General features: G+C 48.8%; 1 protein-coding gene across 1 annotated transcript; it reads left to right on the plus strand.

Moving 5' to 3' along the window:
* The first annotated feature begins 2,906 nt into the window (after nucleotides 1–2,906).
* TAPBPL (TAP binding protein like) lies at nucleotides 2,907–7,935 on the plus strand. Its single transcript, XM_026861022.1, is given in 8 exon segments — nucleotides 2,907–2,996; nucleotides 3,289–3,508; nucleotides 3,510–3,532; nucleotides 4,774–5,046; nucleotides 5,453–5,794; nucleotides 5,980–6,294; nucleotides 7,338–7,427; nucleotides 7,653–7,935. Coding segments are annotated over 8 exon segments (1,341 nt in total). The 5' UTR covers nucleotides 2,907–2,935; the 3' UTR covers nucleotides 7,670–7,935.
* The last annotated feature ends 11,672 nt before the right edge of the window (nucleotides 7,936–19,607 follow it).

Genomic DNA, 19,607 nt, shown 5'->3' on the forward strand with positions numbered 1-19,607 from the left:
AAACACTCCCAAGACAAAACCATGAGTCACAGGGTGCTTTCTGTGGAGGCCGAAGCTGATAACGCTGCCCGATGTAGCTGGGGGAGAGAGCCCTGTGGAGACAGGACGGCTCTTCTCTGGGGCACCTGGGCAGATTTCAAGGGCCATGTGTCCGGTGAATGAACTTTGCTTCATTATCCACGAAATGCATATTAAAGTTGACACCCCTCACTATGCTAACGAGGGCTGTCATGATCATGCTAATTACATCAACCCATGAAACACCTTACCCCTCCCTGTACATGGGATACGTAGGTCTGTGGGTTGACCTAGGGGATGGACCCAAGAAAAGTGGGTATAAATCAAAGGGGAGAAGAAAGGGCTCTCGCTCTCTCTCTGCCCCTCTTCCTGCCCCCCCCAGGCCGTCTGGAGAGAGCAGTGAAGCAAAGACGGATGCCAGCGAAGAAGATGGCTGCCTCCTGGAATCCTCGCCAGCAGGATCAGCGCAGGAACCCAGACCGGTGATCTGTATTCCCCCATTCCCTCTATCTCCCTCTATTCCTTTTTCTGTTAAGAAATGCAAAGCATATTATATTGCTCGCCACAGCTTGCTCTGTACTTGGCCAATTATCATGTGTTCAATTAGTACATTGTAGGTAGTTAATAAATGCTTGAACTTGGAGACTTGTTGTCTGCTCTAATTGGGGATTTGCGAATCTGAGTCACTTGTCCCCCTCGTTGGAGCGGGACGTGACAGGTAGCTACAAGGATAATGGAGCCAAAGACTTCTTGATAGTAGCAGGTGATATAACAAGGGGCAGTGGCAACAAGTTCAAGCTTGGCAGATTCAGGGTGAACTGCAGGAATGACTTTTTCACCAGAAGGGTAATGCAGCACTGGAACAGGTACCCAGAAAGGTGGCAGTACCTCCACCCTTGGGGGGTTTCAAGACTTGGTCAGACAAAATCACGGTGACCTGATTGAGCCAGAGATCAGAAACCTCTGGAGATGTCCTCCCACCATCACTTCTCTGATGCCACAGAGATTCCCTGTAGCACACAGGCATCTGCCTCCTTGGCCTCACCTGCTTCCTTTAGCTGAACTAGCCCTGTGGCTACTGGTATTTGCTGCTGCTTCTCTCATCACAATTAGTATATTCTTTCCCCTTGTTTTCTAGGCCTCTGCCCATCAATACCTCCTTACCTGTCATCACATAGTTATTTAACTGGTTTTCATTTCCCTGTGGAGGAAAACAGATATGCAGCCCTGTCCCAGCAGTTGCAGCAACACTGAATGGCTCTCCTGAACATGATACCTACTCAGTAAAGTTATATTTACCAGCTAGCTTGATAAGCTGCACAACTTTTACCAGAGCAGTTCTATTTAGCCAGGCTGATCCATCATGCAATAGGTTGCAGCTCTGGAGAATGGAAGAGAGTCCCGGCTTTAACAGACACCTGGAGGGGTTTGGTTACAGAGAACAGTCAAGAGAGGATTACTGCTCTGTGAAACAAAGTCTATCACAATGGTGAGCTGCGGTGGAGCCTCTCTGCAGAGAGTAACCCACAACCCGTTTCACAGCCACAGCACAGGCTGCAGAACTCCCCCAGCTCCTCTGCATAAACAGCTGAAATCTGCTGAAATACAGTTTTGGTTCCACTGGAACAGGTAGAGAAACAAATGGGAGAAAAGAGCCTTGCCTTAGCAAACACTGCAGTGGCATTTGCCTGGGTGAAGGAGTTGCACAGACACTTGTGCTCTGCTTCATTGCCCTCTGAGAGCACAGGTAATGCTGGATAATAACATGTAGAGCCCGGGGAGCAGAGATGAGTGCATCTCAGATTGAAGGGGGGTGCAGGGACTCACAGGGTGTGTTGGTAGGTGTGTGATATTACCCCGGTGAGGCAGGAGGAGAGCTCGTCCGAGCGGCTGGCCACGTCTGACAGCTCAGGGCTCCTAAGCATAACTTCAGCAGGAAGAATTAATATTCTTTTTGAGGCTTTTTCAAGAAGGACTGAAGTGGTGAGGGAGGATAGGATTGGGATGCAAGGGGGAGGTCTGTATCAGGAACCCACATCTGGCCAACACGAGGTGCTTCTTGGCCTGGGTGTCAGGAAATAATTGTACTGGAAGCACTGTGGCTGGGGGTTATCACGGTTTCCTGCAGGTGTGTATATGTGATAATAGCAAGCCACAGCAAGGGTGAGTTGTGTTACTGCAAGGCTAGCGAGAGTGTGAAGAGAGGAACAGAGCAGCAGAGAAGAAGCCATTTTTTCTCCATGTGTCTGAAAGATGGGGGAAAAGTAGTTAAAATAGCGTCAGAGCTCACCCATTTCCTCTCTCGAAGCTTGTTTTTTTTTTTTTCCCCGTGATGTTTTTTCCCACAAAGCCAGGAATGACTTGGCAGCTGGCAGTGGCACCCACCCTGCCATGCTCGAGGGGGGCTGCTTCATGCCACCCCAGAGCAACAGGCTTCTCAGCAGTTACACAAGGTTTCACAGGGGAAAAAACAACCAAAAGAAACAAACCAGTTTCAACCTCCAAGTTTCACTAAGACAGTCAAAAAGCAAGCAGACAGAGGTGACTGCTTGCAGAGGCTGCTCAGCAGGTCTGGAGGAGATGAGCTTGCACGCAGCAGCACGGTGGGAAAGGCTGTTCTAAGACTGACTTGAAGAGGAATGCGGCAAAAGCAGCCCAAGCTCAGACTTGGGGATGCTCCTCGATCCCGGCTGGTCGCGGCCCTGCTTCCCTGCTGCCTCAGGTCTCCTGCGTGTGGCAAAGCAAGAATTAACAGGTTTAACGGATGGGTCGGTGACTTTCTCTCGCCCGCTTCTGCTTTGTCAGAGCGAAAGTGAAACGAAGCAGCTGGGGTCGGGTTTGCTTCTCGCGAGGGTTCCCGCGTTCGGAGGAGGCCAGGGAGGTGATGCGGGGCTGGACGGCCAGGGGGGGCATTGCAATGCGGGGATGGATGGCCGGGGGGCTGCTGCTGTGCAGGGCCCTGCTGGCCCCGGCAGCGGGTGAGTGGCTGGGGCGGGGGGACCCGGGGCTCCTCCTGCGCTCACCCCCACCCCACCCCTTCTGTGAAGGTCTAGGGAAAACCAGGGTCTTCCTAAAGGTTAACGCTGTTCCCAGAGGAGGGGGCTGTGCGGCTAGAGGGGGCTGCTGCCTGCAGGACTGGGAGAAGAACCCCAAAGTGGCAGGCAGGCAGCCCCCCGCCTCCCGATATTTATCCCCCATCCCAGAGAAGCTCATACACTCTTGTTTGCAGTGGGGTTCATGCATTTAACCAGCTCTTTTCTCTCCCTAAAGGGCCAGCGCAAGCACCCACACCAGCGCCTCCGTTTCGCAGGGTGGATATTGCTCTGGGCTGCTCCTATGTGGGCGAAGGTGTAAGAGGCTTGCTGCGTGCTTTCAGTGCCTTATCCTCCGAGCATCCTGCCACCCTCGTGCTGAGGGGTATCCGCGTCAGAGATGATGGGAACTTGGATGATGTAACTGAGTACAAAGTCCCACAGGAAAATCCTGACTCTTCCCATTGTCTTTGAAGCCTCAGGTGAGTTGGGGAGCTGGGCTGGGAGAGATACCACTGGGGTTTGGACCACTTACATGCACCAGGATTCTACAAGATTTTTCTTTAACTGAGTTTAAACAATTAATTTTTGAATGGCCACTGAAGTTTCATGCATGATTTCCTAAATTCAGTTCAGCAGTTGAAACTTCAAGGAAGGAGCTTTGTGGAAGATGTTAGCAAACCCCGTTGAGGCACCTTTCTCCTACTGGGGCTATCCTGGGTTCTCTATCTCTTGGGAAATACTTTGTCAAAAACAATTTAGGAATTATTCCACTATACAGTATTATTGCACCCATAAAGAGCATTCACATCTTCAGTCATGCGGGTGTTTTTTGGTAGCAGGAAGCATGGTAATAAGTGAGCATGTGGCAGAAGGCCAACAGTGTGTGACTCAGCTCTCCTTAAATCACTCATGGGTGCCAACCTACAGTCCAGCCTCTGTAGCCCTTGCTTCATGAGTAATTTTGCAAACACAGTCAAGCAGATGTCTGAGTCTGTACTTCACTAGGGTCTTGTTTGACACCTACAGTGGTTATCTGTGAGCATGTGCTCCTGTACAAGCTTATTTGAGACATTTTCAGAGAGCCGAAGTCTCAGCAGGATCCATTAGCCTGGGTCCATGCCCTTCTTCAAGGAGCATGGATGGACTGGGCGTGGGTGAGGCTAAGCACATTGCAGACATTGCAATTTCCAGTGATGTCTGTGGAAAGCTTATAGATCACTAGGATGCTTACACTTGTGCTTAAGCCCATGCTATGGACTAAGGCACAGATTCAGTGTGTCTACATCCAGCCACTCCTGCCTTCCTGCCACCCTTTCTTTCCTTACCTGGGATGCTTCAGTGTCCTCTTTGTTTCTGGATTCAGACCTAAAAAGGATAAACATTGCAGGTCTTTATTAGGCATTTCACATACACATTCCCTTGAGCTAGCTTAAGGGACTCTGTTCTGTTTATTCTCCTTTCCTAACAGCTTCCTTTGCCCAGCATGAACTCTGTGTAATCTGGCAGGATAAAATAAAACCAACAGACTGAGAGATGTAAGACAGTCATGACAAACCTCTCATACTCTTTTCAGGTCTTCATCTATTAAGCCTAGCCTGGCATTTCTGGGCTCTGACTAACCACCACAGTGGATGATGCTTCTCCAAAATGTGTCTCATCATCTTGCACTTTCTTTCCCATTTGGATTCCAATGGTTAAACCTTCTCCTCTATCCCCACAGCCCAGTTGATATCCATCCCACACACAGAGGCCCTGCTGCAGGGGGAGGAGGTGACCTGTGAGATGTCCCAGTACAGCTCCCAGCAGGCTAGCGAGGGGCCCTGCCCTGCCTCCTGGTTCATGGCCACCCTGCGGCTCTCCAGCGGGATCAGTATCGCCCTGGTGCTCAGAGGACTCCACTGCAGCAGCCAGGAGGAGGAGAAAGAGCACGACACAACACTGCACCCAAAGCTGAAGATACCTATGAGCAAGGAGGGGACATTGTTGACTACAGGTGACTGGGTGCCCCCACAGCACCAAGGGACTCCCTAAGAGTCCTGTGCCCCACCTCACACCAGGACCTCAGGACTGTCAGGAGTTGTGCTTAGGAAAAAAGGGCTCATGCATGTTGCCCCAACCCTGCCTCCTCTCAGGGTTTCCCATACCCCAGCCCCAGAAGATGACAAGCACCTTCAAGACCATGATATGCACTTGGTGTCCACCTGTCTCCCTGCCTTGCTAACCCCACTGGAGCTGGCTTCCTCCAGCATTTCTGTCTACATGGTCCCGGTGGCATTGAACAGGGTGCCTGTGCTTCCTCCTCCGGGTGGGCAGTTCACTGCCACCCCTTCCCACAGGAGGGTGCCTTCTTTAACCACCACATCTGATTAACAGTCTGCTTGCCTGTGTTTCCTTTCCAGTTGAATTTCAATCGTCTTCACGCAACACTTGCCTGCGCACACATCTTGGCAGCTCAGTCACCCTTGACTGTCGCTTCGCCTTGGCTACCAGCTCCTCACTGTCCTCCCTGGAGTGGAGGAGGCAGCAGCAAGGTAGTGGCCGTAGCCTTTTCCGGTATCAGGTGGGGAGCACAGGCCCAGCAGCACAGCCAAAAGTCCATGTGGATGTGGGGGAGCTGCTGGGGAGTGGAGATGCATCACTTAGCCTGCAAGGAGTGAGTGTGGGAGATGAAGGGACGTACATCTGTTTGGTGTCCACCCCGCTGCACCAGAGCCAGCACATCATCCAGCTGCGTGTGGCTGGTGAGGAAGGGAAGTGCCTGGGGGCAACAGGAGTCCTGTGTCCCCAGGCACTGAAATTTTTCCCTGCACCCTTATCCCATCACTTCTAATATCCATCATCACAGGCAGCTTGTCTTGTCTACCTTGTGGATGGGGACTTTTGTACTCCGCTAACAATAAGTCAATTCCCTGTTTATCTCCTCCAGAGCCTCCAAGAGTTTGTGTCATTCCAGCAGTGGTGTCATTCGAGAGAGACATGATGGCTACTCTGAGCTGCAAAATTTACCCCCTGGATGTCTTGGTGAGCTGGACACAGAAGACTCCTGAAGATGACATGGAAATCCCTCTCTCAAATGCACGTTTCTCCAGCGACCAGCAAAGCCAAGATGGCACCTACAGCATCACCTCCTACCTCAGCATCAGCTCAGCCACAGCACGGGCACCAGCCACCTATAGCTGCCATGTTTCACACATGGCCCTAGCAGAGCCCATCTCTGTGAGTGCCCATCTTAAGGCACCAGGTAGGTGTCAGGGGCAAAAGAATGAGTTCTTCATCCTGCCCAGACCTCCTCCCACCTCATCTAACCACCACAAGGATCAGAACCTCTGAGTCACACCACATCTGCCTGTTTTTCCGAACTTTTCTTCTGGTGTCCTCTCACACCCATCCCCCCGGTCCTCCTCTTACCTTTCCCTTCCTCAGCTTTTATTTCACTCTCTGAAGCTTTTGGGGAGCAAGTATCTCATTTCCTTCAGGGAAAAAGAGATTTTATGACCAAAACCAAATGTGGAGCAACAGAACAAATGTTTGTAGCATATGAGCTGGACCCCACTGGACCAGCACAAGAAAACGGCTATGCCCCAAGGAGTTAGACACCCAGCTGGACTTGATGTTCAGCTGTAGACTGATGCTGCTCGAGAATAGCAAAAATCAAAATCACAGAATCTTCTAGGTTGGAAAAGACCTTGAAGATCATCCAGTCCAACCATTAACCTCACACTGACCGTTCTCAACTCCACCAGATCCCTCAGCGCTGGGTCAACCCAACTCTTCAACCCCTCCAGGGATGGGGACTCCCCCCCTGCCCTGGGCAGCCCATTCCAATGCCCAACAACCCCTTTTGGGAAAGAAATACTTGCTAATAGCCAGTCTAAACCTTCCCTGGTGCAGCTTGAGGCCATTCCCTCATCCTGTCACTTGTTCCTTGGTTCAAGACACTCATCCTTACCTCTCTGCAACCTCCTTTCAGGTGGTTAATCCTTCCCCTGTTGGAGTTGTTGAGGTTCTCGCTCTTTTTGCTGATGGGAGATTGCTCCTGTGTCTCCTCCTGACCCAAGAGGGAAAAGCAGCAATCCTGCAGTTTAACAAGTTACAAGACATCAGTCCAGCCAGTATAACTTGCCCTGGGTCTGTGTGGCTCATGTGTATTGTGTCACATCTGTGTACTTGACAAGAGCAGGCACACGGTTGGTTGCTGGGGAAGCCCCTTTTACGGTGACAACTCGATGGCTGTCCAGCCGCCCCAGCCAACCTAACGTCACTGATCCTCCACTTCCTCTGCAGAGCAAACGGGATCAGAAGGACTGGCGGGAGTTTTCATTGCTACTGTCATTTTCATCGTTGTCCTCTTCATTGTGCTCAGGAGAAGAACAGGTATGAGTTTAAAATGCTGAGCCACTTCCTTCACGTCTGAGATGCAGCAAGGAGCATCTTCCAATCCCCCTGCATCCCTTCTCAGGAGAGATGGAGGTCAGGATATCCTGGAGAGAGAGTTGGGGAGTGGATGAGCTGAAGACTCATTTTGGGTGGAAGGCAGCATGAGGTGATATTTTGGTCTTCCTGAATCTTCTTTTTTTCTTTTTCCTCTCTCCTTTTCAGCAAAACCAACCTCTTAGGGCTTCAGAATAGAAGAAACCCTTGTGTCACCCACCTGCATTCCTTTGTCTCCCGTCTGTTGACACATCCTGCTCAGGAGAACCAGCCCTGTCCAAATATTAATAAATGGAGCTATTGGTCAGTATGGAAGGAGTAGGGCTGCCTGTGATGGAGTTGTTGAGTGACTGTTCAGAGGTGGACTCACCAAAAAACATGTCTTTATCTTGGGAGGGCAACACTGATAACATCAGCTCTTTGCTGGGATACTCCATTAGAGGCAACATGCATACCTTTTTAGAAATGTCTCTTCTCCAGTTTCAGGGAAAATTAAATTGTATATAGATGAGTGTTTGTATGACTGTATGTATGTATGTGTGTATACAAATATCTGTATGTATGTATGTGTACATGTAAGTAGGTATACAACATTTACACATGTATGTGGGTGTGTATCTGTAGATGTACATAGGTACATTTGGTTAATGCCCATGAGGCAGGCATTTAAGTAAGATATTTATGTATGTGTGTGCTTTAACTGTGAAGTTGGGCAAATATGTAGGCAAAACTGGTGCTTCAAAATCGTAAATCCTCAAACAGAGGAAGTTATGTGTTAAACTGCTTGCAAATCAAACAATCAGAAAAATATGACTCTCCAGGAGCAAGTTACAATAGCGTTTTTAATAGAAATTTCACTGCTTGAAGTTTACAAGGTGGAGAAAATCTGTGCTTCTGCAGCTGTAAAAAGACAGACACGATTAAATGCTTTTCTGGCCTAACAGGGAATTTGAAGGTAAGAGAATATAGCCAACAGTGGGATAAAAGCAGAAGAAAGGTGTGGATGGAAAAGAGGTATATGGCACCCAATAAAAGTGAGAATTTATGAAGCATAGAAGGTGATAAGGAGTGTTCAAAATCATCTGGAAAAACTGGATTGCTGCAAGTGATAATGGCACTTGGAAGGAGTTTTTTCAAAATACATTGAAAACCAAGAAATTTTAGGCTCTTACTGGGTGGGTATAGGTAAAACTTTGATAGAGAAGATTTTTGATGGAGGCTTTTTGATAGAAAATAATTGTTTGTATACAGAATGAAACAGAACTGTGCATTGATACTACATAAGGATGGTAAACAGCTTCCTAATCTATTTGAAAACTAAGGAAGCTTTTAACAGCATTGTGTTGGTTTAGGCCCTGCCAGGACCAGAGACCACATTGCCGTTGTCCGTCCCCTACCCTCAGACACAAGTAGGGCACAAACCTTGGGTTAAAATAAGAATAAATTTAATACAACAGTGTGATAAACAATCTGAACAACAACAGTAGCAATGATAACAACAATAAACAGTTATAACAGTAAACAAGACAAAAGATATACAGAGAAATACCGCAATGGTTACAGACAGCTCGCTCGTGTGCTCCCCGCGACCAAAGCCACAAAGGAAAAAGTTCTCGCACTCCCGCGCCCGGACCTGATGTCAGCATGGTATGAATAACCCGCCTGGAGATCCCTTCCCCCTCTCTGCTGGGGAAACTTAACCCTATCCCAGCTGAACCAGGACATAACCCACCCCTTTATTCTATACCATCTGCGTCATGTCCAGCTGCCATTTAGCAGTTAACAATAACAAAACAATAATTTACAAAGGCACAGCATAGTTCACGGCATGTTCTCACCCAGAATCAAGTCCCCCTGTGGTACTGTCACGTCCCGCTCCAGCGAGGGGGACAAGTGACTCAGATTCGCAAATCCCCAATTGGAGCGGACAACAAGTCTCCAAGTTCAAGCATTTATTAACTACCTACAATGCACTAATTGAACACATGATAATTGGCTAAGTACAGAGCAAGCTGTGGCAAGCAATATAATATGCTTTACATTTCTTAACAGAAAAAAAAAGGAAAAGAGGGAGATAGAGGGAATGGGGGAGTACAGATCACCGGTCTGGGTTCCTGCGCTGCTCCTGCCGGCGAGGATTCCAGGAGGCAGCCATCTTCTTCGCTGGCATCCGTCTTTGCTTCACTGCTCTCTCCAGACGGCCTGGGGGGGGCAGGAAGAGGGGCAGAGAGAGAGCGAGAGCCCTTTCTTCTCCCCTTTGATTTATACCCACTTTTCTTGGGTCCATCCCCTAGGTCAACCCACAGACCTACGTATCCCATGTACAGGGAGGGATAAGGTGTTTCATGGGATGATGTCACTAGCATGATCAGGACAGCCCTCGTTAGCATATTGAGGGGTGTCAACTTTAATATGCATTTCGTGGATAATGAAGCAAAGTTCGTTCACCGGACACATGGCCCTTGAAATCTGCCCAGGTGCCCCAGGGCAGAGCCGTCCCATCTCCACAGGGCTCTCTCCCCCAGATACATCGGGCAGCCTTATCAGCTTCGGCCTCCACAGAAAGCACCCTGTGATTCATGGTTTTGTCTTGGGAGTGTTTGAGGCAAATCTTCAATCAGCCTCAACTTTTGCTTTCCCAGGCTGTTTGTCTTAGTTTTTCACAGGCCTGGTTGCTCGGCTCTCACAGGTACGCATCGGCCCTCTCCATTGTCCTGCATCACCCACCAGGTACACCCAGGTCCTTGGGCAAAAGCAATCCCGTGGATGGGTTTGCCTTTACCTTTGCCTGGCGCAGGACTAAACCAGACCATTTTTCCCAATATATTCCTCATGCGCACCACAGGGACTTTATCCCCATCTACAGCACGTGGAGGTCTCGACTGAGCCAGGCCAGCTCGACTGGCAGATCCTCTTGTGTTGACGAGCCAGGTGGCCTTTGCTAGATGCATGTCCCAGTCTTTGAAGGTGCCACCTCCCAGTGCTTTCAATGTGGTTTTTAACAGTCCATTGTAGCACTCAATCTCCCTGGAGGCTGGTGCGTGGTAGGGGATATGGCAGACCCACTCGATGCCGTGTTCTTCTGCCCAGGCATTTATGAGGTTGTTTCGGAAGTGGGTCCCGTTGTCTGACTCAATTCTCTCTGGGGTGCCGTGTCGCCACAGGACTTGGGTCTCAAGGCCCAGGATGATGTTCCGGGCGGTGGCATGGGGCACTGGGTAAGCTTCCAGTCACCCAGTGGTTACTTCCACCATTGTGAGCACGTGGCGCTTCCTGTGGCGGGTCTGTGGCAGTGTGATGGAGTCGATCGGCCAGGCCTCTCCATATCTATATTTCAGCCATCGCTCTCCATTTCGCTGGGGCTTCACCCGCTTGGCATGTTTGATTGCAGCACACATCTCACATCCATGGATGATCTCTGCAATGGTGTCAATGGTGAGATCCACCCCTTGATCTCGAGCCCACCTGTATGTTGCATCTCTACCTCGGTGGCCCGAGGTCTCATGGGCCCACCGGGCTATGAACAGTTCACCTTTGCGCTGCCAGTCCAAGTCCACCTGAGCCACTCTAATCTGAGCAGCTTGGCCTGCCTGCTGGTTGTGTCGATGTTCATCAGTGGCCCGACTCTTGGGTACATGGGCATCCACATGGTGCACCTTCACAACGAGGTTCTCCACACGGGCTGCAATGTCCTGCCATACTTCAGCAGCCCAGACGGTTTTACCTGTATGTTGCCAGTTGTTCTGCTTCCATTGCTGCAGCCATTTCCGCAGGGTATTCGCCACTGCCCAGGAGTCAGTGTAGAGGTAGAGCCTCGTCCACTTTTCCTGCTCAGCAATATCCAAAGCAAGCTGGACGGCTTCCACCTCTGAGAACTGGCTCGATTCACCTTGTCCCTCAGCAGCTTCAGTGACCCGTCGTGTGGGACTCCACACAGCAGCCTTCCATCGTCGATGTTTTCCCACAATACAAGACGACCCATCAGTGAACAGGGCATATCGCTTCTCCTCATCCAGCAGCTTGTTATATGGTGGGGCCTCCTTAGCACGTGTCACCTCCTGTTCTGGTGACATCCCGGAATCTTTGCTCTCTGGCCAGTCCGTAATCACCTCTAGTATCCCTGGGTGGCTGGGGTTCCCTATTCGAGCCCGTTGTGTTATCAACGCAACCCATTTACTCCACGTGGCATCGGTTGCATGAAGTGTGGAGGAAGCCTTTCTTTGAACATCCACCCCAGCACCGGCAGTCGGGGTGCCAGGAGGAGCTGTGTTTCAGTGCCGACCACTTCTGAGGCAGCACGAACTCCTTCGTACGCTGCCAGTATCTCCTTCTCAGTTGGTGTGCAATTAGCTTCAGAGCCTTTGTATCCCCGGCTCCAAAAGCCCAGAGGTCGGCCTCGGGTCTCCCCAGGTGCTCTCTGCCAGAGGCTCCAGGTAGGGCCATTCTCCCCGGCTGCAGTGTAGAGCATGTTCTTAACCTCCTGCCCTTCCCGGACTGGCCCGAGGGCTACTGCTTGGGCAATCTCCCGTTTAATCTGTTCAAAGGATTGTTGTTGCCCAGGGCCCCATTCAAAATCGTTCTTCTTATGGGTTACATTGTAGAGAGGGCTCACAATCAGGCTGTAGTTCGGGATGTGCATCCTCCAGAACCCCACAGCACCCAGGAAAGACTGAGTCTCCTTTTTAGAGGTTGGTGGGGCCATGGCTGTTATCTTGTTTATCACCTCTATTGGGATGTGGTGACACCCATCTTGCCATTTTATCCCTAGGAACTGAATTTCCCTTGCAGGCCCCTTAACTTTCTTTTGCTTAATGGCAAAGCCGGCCTTCAGGAGGATTTCAATTATATCCTTCCCTTTCACAAAGACTTCCTCGGCTGTGTTCCCCCATACAATGATGTCATCAATATACTGCAGGTGTTCTGGAGCCCCACCTTTCTCCAGTGCAGTATGGACCAGTCCATGGCAAATGGTGGAGCTGTGGTGCCACCCCTGGGGCAATCGATTCCAGGTGTACTGGATGCCTCTCCAAGTGAACGCAAACTGTGGCTTGCACTCTGGCGCTATCGGAATGGAGAGAACACGTTAGCAGCGTCAATCAGGGTGTACCACTTGTCTGCCTTGGACTCCAGTTCATACTGGAGCTCCATCATGTCCAGCAGTGCAGCACTCATTGCTGGCGTAACTTCATTCAGGCCACGGTAGCCCACAGTTAGCCTCCATTCGCCATTAGGCTTTCTCACTGGCCATATAGGGCTGTTGAAGGGGGAGTGAGTTTTGCTGATCACCTTCTGGCTTTCTAGTTGACGGATCAGCTGATGGATGGGGACCAGGGAATCTCGGTTGGTGCAGTACTGCCGCCGCTGCACCATCCCGGTAGCAATCGGCACTCGCTGCTCCTCAACCTTAAGCCGCCCCACCACTGAGGGATCCTCTGAGAGGCCGGGTAAGGTGGACAACTGTTCAACCTCCTCCAGGGCAGCTACACCAAAAGCCCACCGGTACCCTTTTGGGTCTTTGAAGTGCCCTCTCCTGAGACAGTCTATGCCCAGGATGCACGGGGCATCTGGGCCAGTCACAGTGGGGTGCTTATGCCAGTCCTTCCCAGTCAGGCTCACTTCAGCTTCCAGTAGGGACAGCTGTTGGGATCCCCCTGTCACTCCGGAGATGCAGATGGATTCAACCCCACTGTAGCTCGATGGCATCAGGGTGCACTGTGCGCCAGTGTCCACCAAAGCCTTATACTCTTGTGGGTCTGACGTGCCAGGCCATCGGATCCACACTGTCCAGTAAATCCGATTGTCCCTTTCCTCCACCTGGCTGGAGGCAGGGCCCCTCTAATCCTGCTCATCATCACTCACTTCTTGCTATAATGATTTACTGGTCCCCTCAAGAGGGTCAGACATAACATTCACCATTCTATTCTGTCTGGAGGATTTCTGACTGGACACTGGAGCTGCGCTTTTCTTGGAGGACTCCCCTTTTGTGATGGTCTTCCCTTTCAGCTGCTCTACTGGTGCAGCTAGGGCAGCAGTGGTCTGTCTATCCCACCTCCTCATGTTCTCTCCATGGTCACGGAGGAAAAAACATAGGGTGTCTCGTGGTGTGTACCTTCTGCTGCCTTTCTCTTGGGTGGGGAAACTTTTACTTCTAATGGCTGAGACATCAGTCCATACAGGTGGAACGTAGGACATGTCCTCTTCCATTTTCTGGACCCTCTGAGACAGTTCCTCCACAGCTGAGACCAGGGAATGTTGAGATGAGGGGAGATTTCCCTCATATTGCCAGAGCTTGCCAACCACTCCATCCACTGTTAGAGTCTGGGTGTCTGTCCACCAGGACACTATTGCCAATGCTTTCGAGTGTGCTTCTGGTGCGCTCTTCAGGAACTTTCACCACATCAGGTGTGTGCAAGGGGCCTGATCTGGGTCCATGGGTGACCATCATTCAGATCACCATAGATCATCTCAAACACAGCCAGTTCCCTGAGGTTCTGGATGCCTTTCTCAATGCTGGTCCATTTGCTCAGCTGACATAGGATATCATCCTTGTAGGGGTGCCTCCCCCTTACACTGAGCAGGAGTCACTTCCAAAGGCTGAGGGTTTGAGTCTGCTTCCCTATTTCCCTATCAATGCCAGCATCCTTGGCCAAAGATCCCAGTTGCTTGGCCTCTCTCCCCTCCATTTCAAAAGCACTGGCTCCATTGTCCCAGCATCCCAGCATCTGCTGACCTCCCAGGTGGCCAAAATCTCTCTGCATATCTCGCAACTCAGTCGGGGACAGAGATCAGACGATCACCTCTGGTCCTTCCTCCTGTTCCCGTGCTGGGCCTGGCTCATCCCCATCCCCCACTTTGCAAGTGGACTTTCTGGTATATTTTGTTTTCTGTATCAGGGCGACTGACACTGGCACTGCCTGGCTCTCTGGCTCCACTGCTGTGCTAGTGGAGGCGACTGATACTGTCTCTGCCTGTCCCCCCAGCCCAGCTGCTGTACAAGTAAATTCATTCTCAAATCCTGCAGCCTTTTCTCCCCCTTGGGGGCAGTGGGTGGTATTAAAGAGGACACGGTACACATGGGCAAGTCCACAACACACTGCAGCGATTTGTGTCTCCTGGGTTTTGCCAGTTTGGTAACACACCCTTTCTAAGCACTCCATCAGCTTCTCAGGGCTCTGCATTTGTTCAGGAGTGAAATTCCAAATCATTGGAGGTGCCCACCAACTCAGGCCTTTGCCCATCTTTTCCCACACCCCTTGCCACTCACTATTATCTGACCTTGGGGCAGGTTTCCGGGCACTGCTATTGTTAGAGAAGTGTCACATGGCCCAAAACAAGATCTGGCAGACACCCAGAAAACATTGTGCCGCAAATAAACCAGCCTGAATGACCCAAGGATAATGAAACTCCCAAAACCTGAGAGGATCCCTTCCCCTGGCTCACCCATAGAGGCGGTGAGACCCCTAACAAAAGCCCAAACCGCAATCAGGTACCGGCCCGCCCCCACGCACAGCGATACAAACACATTATAAGCAGTCAATAGCCAGTAAGTAAAATAAGACCCTTTATACATTTTCCACTGATAACAAACACCAGCACTGGGATCATACACTGGATATAAGGGTTAATCCAGCCCCACCACGCAAGCAAGTGGGCCAGCATTGCAAACATTTTCTTATCAAGCAGTACAAATACAAACAGAAAAATTACACCCAACAGATTGCTCTAACACACTCTGGTCAGGGTCTGTCCCTTTTTGATTCTTACTTCAACCTGTGCCCCACGTTGGTGCACCAAAAAGGCTGTGTTGGTTTAGGCCCTGCCGGGACCAGAGACCACGTTGCCATTGTCCTTCCCCCGCCTCGGACACAAGTAGGGCACAAACCCCGGGTTAAAATAAGAAGAAATTTAATACAACAGTGTGATAAGCAATCTGAACAACAACAGTAGCAATGATAACAACAAGAAACAGTAATAACAGTAAACAAAAGATATACAGAGAAATACCGCAATGGATACAGACAGCCCTTTGCTTCCCGCGACCAAAGCCACAAAGGAAAAAGCTTCCCACGCTGCAGTGCCGGACCTGACATCAGCATGGTATGAATAACCCGGCTGGAGATCCCTTCTCCCTGCTCGGGAAACTTAACCCTATCCTAGCTGAACCAATACAAGCATCTATTAAGCACAAGTGTTTTCAGATCAGTATCCAAGAAAATTTGCATCTCAGAATCATAAAGATTTAGCTGAGGAAACACCTGGCCCAATGGAGTTAGGTATTTAAAAATCCTGGCATACTAGAGAAATCACAAGATCTTGGAAGAGCATGTTGTGCCAGTGTTCGCAGAGAGAAAGCAAGATGACACCACCTGTTAGATGGTCCGTAGGAATAATCATAGGTAAGAGAGTGTGAAGTTATCACAGGTTAGTTAACAAAGGCTTCAAAAATGAAAATAACATTAACAATTTAGTATCTTTTTTTAAAAAAAATAAAATTGTGAGAAACAAACCTGTCTTCATTCTTTGACAAAACAATATATTTGGTGGATAAAAGCACTGATGCAGATTTAACAAACCAAAAAATGACAATTCTGAACAAAAAATAATACTGTGTGTATACATCATAATTTGCATTATATGGATTAATTACTAGCTAACAGACAAATGGCAATATCTCACTGTCCAAAAAGAAGCAGCAATCACTGCTGGAAGTGTGTGTGTCTCTGAAAGAACTGTGCTGCTTAATATTTCCATCAGAAGATACAACTGTAAAAAATACTGTTTATAAAATTTGCAAATGGCAAGATGTGCAAGGTTTAATCCTTGCTGGGATGAGACAGCACGTGGCTGTTGCCCCTCCCCCACCCACGCCGGTCGGGCTGGAAGTGAGGCACAGACCTGGGCTAAAATAACAAGAAATTTAATACATCAGAGTGATAGAACAATCTGAACAGCAACAGTATCAATGGTCACAACAATAAACAGCAATAACAGTGAACAAGACAAAAGATACACAGAGAAATACCGCAAAATGGTCAAGGAGCAAACCTGCCGCATGTATGGCAAAAACCAAAACCAGAAGCGAAAGGTAAAAAAGGCTCCGCCCCTGGACCTGACGTCAGCATGGTATGAATAACCCGGCTGGAGATCCCTTCCCCCTCAATCTCTGCTGGGGAAAACTTTACTCTATCCTGGCTGAACCAGGACACAAGACCAGTAGCTAAAGCAGAAGGTGTCCTTCAGATCAACAAAGTCACCTGGCCAACTGAACATACCCAAACAAGAGAAGATGCTCAGTAATGCCAGTGAAGTCTCCTCGGATGCTGGACCACCATGCTGTCTCAGTGCTGTTGATCCACAAATCCCTACCCATTGCCTGACTTGTGGGAACACATAAGAGTGACCATGTAACTGCTGGCGGGGGCAATTTCGCTTGTATCATTTTCTCTTAATTTTTGATGTGTTACCAATAAATATCTTTAGTTCCAACAGTTGTCTTCTGTCTGTCCACCTCCCACACCACTCTCTAGAGTCAAGCTTGACTGCGTGGCTCCACAGCCTGTGAACAGGCAGGCAGAGCCCCATGCAGAGGGGGGAACCACCCAGGACTTGGGACACGGAGCTCCAAGGGACCCCGCGTGCCAATGCCAGTCCTCTCGCTCCCAGAGGCTGCTACTCTGGAGCAGGACTCAGGGGGTGTTTTTGTAGTGCCTGCTGGATCCAAAGACACTAAACGAGCATCTCTCAATCACACCACAGAGTAGCCTGCAGAGAAAGGCACAGTAAGAATCAACAGCTGCAAGTTATATTTAGGTATGTTTAGAGTAGAATAAGACATAATATATTCAACAGTGAGGATGATTGTCCTAGTCATCTATCAATAGAAATGGTGGGCTATCTCTCAAGGTCTTCAAATAAAGGCCAGGTTACTTTTTTTCAAGCTGTCCGTTAACAAAATTTTTAAAAAAAATTAATGGCATTCGTTACAAGAGACACTAGGTAAAATTCCAAGGCCTGTGTTATACATGAAGTGAGAGCTGGTGATTTATCTGCCTTTTTGGACCATAAACTGACATAAAGGAAAGAAAAATAATGGAGAGATGGAAAAAATGCATTAGGAGTGGCTACATTCCTTGTAAGGGGAAATATATCATGGCACTTGATTTTATTTGACTACCAGCTCTCTGATGCTCCCCACTAGAGTTGCTATGGGGAGTCCACAATTACTGTGTCCCTGAAGGTCTCATGCTGAATTTAAACCACAAAAACAAATAAAGCATATACCCTAAAGGAGAAAAAGTAATACTTACCAATAAACAAAGTGACCTTGTGTTTAACAATGTTCCTTATATTTTAAAAATAAAACACTTATTACAGAAAATGCCACTAAGAGACTAAAAGTGCATCAAAGATAAACTTGATTGCATTAGAAAGACATGGATAAATAATATTATATATTCTGTGCCTCTGGGAGGTAGCCATGCTGCCTTCCAAGGTCAAATGTGCCGTGGCCAAGTGGCACATGGCATTACTGCCCGGCCACGTGAATTGAGAAGCAGGAATCTGGTCATCATCTGATTAGCTGCTAGGCAGACCACCCTGTCATAAGGTATACTGCGTCAATACAAATAACTATTAAATGTAGGTGTTTTAAGCTAGTTCTTTAGGAGAATTATTTTATATAAGACATGAAATTTGATACAGATTTTGTCAACCTGCAAAACATAAGGTTAAATTCTTTGCACTTCAGTCAGCACAAGATTACTTAGGGGCTGTGGCTGCATTGTATTGTGAATACAGGCAAGTCAAAACTTCTAATGCAGTACTGAAAGAGCAGACATTTTGTAAACAATAAAGCCAAGCTCAAGATTTCCACATAGGTTCCCACATAGGTTCCTCTTATTTGATCATGCCTCTGCTCATTCGATTTAAGCTAGCAAAATAGATCCAGCAGTCTAACTACATTGGTTTAGATTCACTTTATGAGCATAGCTGAAGCTCAACTGGCATGTGCCTCAGAGAGAACATGCATTGACTAGAAGTATTTGAATAAACTGTCTAGTATTTAAATAAACTAGCATTTAAACAAACTGTCTTTACTTCAGCCTCACATTGTATCATAATCACATGTTCTGCAGCACTTCCAAAGCAACTGTGGACAGGTACCACAGCTCAGACAACTTGTTCAGCACTTTTCTGGAACGTGACAGACACAGTACAAGAGGCCACTCTCAACCCTGAAGGTCAGCACAGAGGCCCTCTCCAGCCATGCAGCTGCTACCTACACGCCATTAGAATTCAGTGTAAGTGGCCCCGTTGCAAGGCACAGCAGTAAGGACAGGCTTATCTAGGACTGCTTTTTAGACCATAGAGATGTCACTCTTGAAACATTTGGGAATGACATCTCTGAAAATGTCAGAAGTTGTGAGAGCTGTGCTCACCGTTACATGTCATTGCCAAGTCCATCACAGATCAGACTAGGAAGAGTTCTTCTTTTGTGCTTGAAGGGTTACAATGATACAGCTCCCTGCAGTGGGGAAAGCTGTCCTTTTTAAATCTTGTTCCCATTTTGGTACCACATGCTCAGGATGAGAAGCTTCAAATTCTACCTGTCACCCTCAGCCTCTTGCATAGTGAAGTGTCTAATGCACAGGAATCATTCAAAGATAAAACCCCTCTCCCATAGTCCACCAGGCAATGACAGACAGTAACTCGTTCAAGCCTAGCATGCCACAGGAAACAGACCTCCAGACGGACTGTAGACATAATACTAAACTTTTCCACATCTCCCCCATCTTGGTCAATGAACAGAAAGGAATCACTGCAACCTGCTTGGTAGGGGTGGGCTGGGACAAATCATCAGGGCCAGCATTCGTGCTCTCTGGCTGTACATTTCTTCCCGATCAGAAGCTTGAAGCAGCAAGCTCTGTTTCAAGAGCTTGGCATCGGCAGTCCTCGGTTGGATCAGCACAGTGAGCAGCGGGCGGTTCACACATATACAGAGTAAGATGACTCCCATGTGGCTGCAGCTTCTAGAAAGCCCACGGACATCAAGCAGTTCTTCTCATTAGCTGGATACCTCTTTTTATAGAGAAGGTCATCTGAGCTATACAATGGCTGCTTCTC

This window comes from Athene cunicularia (assembly GCF_003259725.1).
Source record: "Athene cunicularia isolate RWA chromosome 1 unlocalized genomic scaffold, athCun1 chr1_part1, whole genome shotgun sequence".
Lineage (NCBI taxonomy): Eukaryota > Metazoa > Chordata > Aves > Strigiformes > Strigidae > Athene > Athene cunicularia.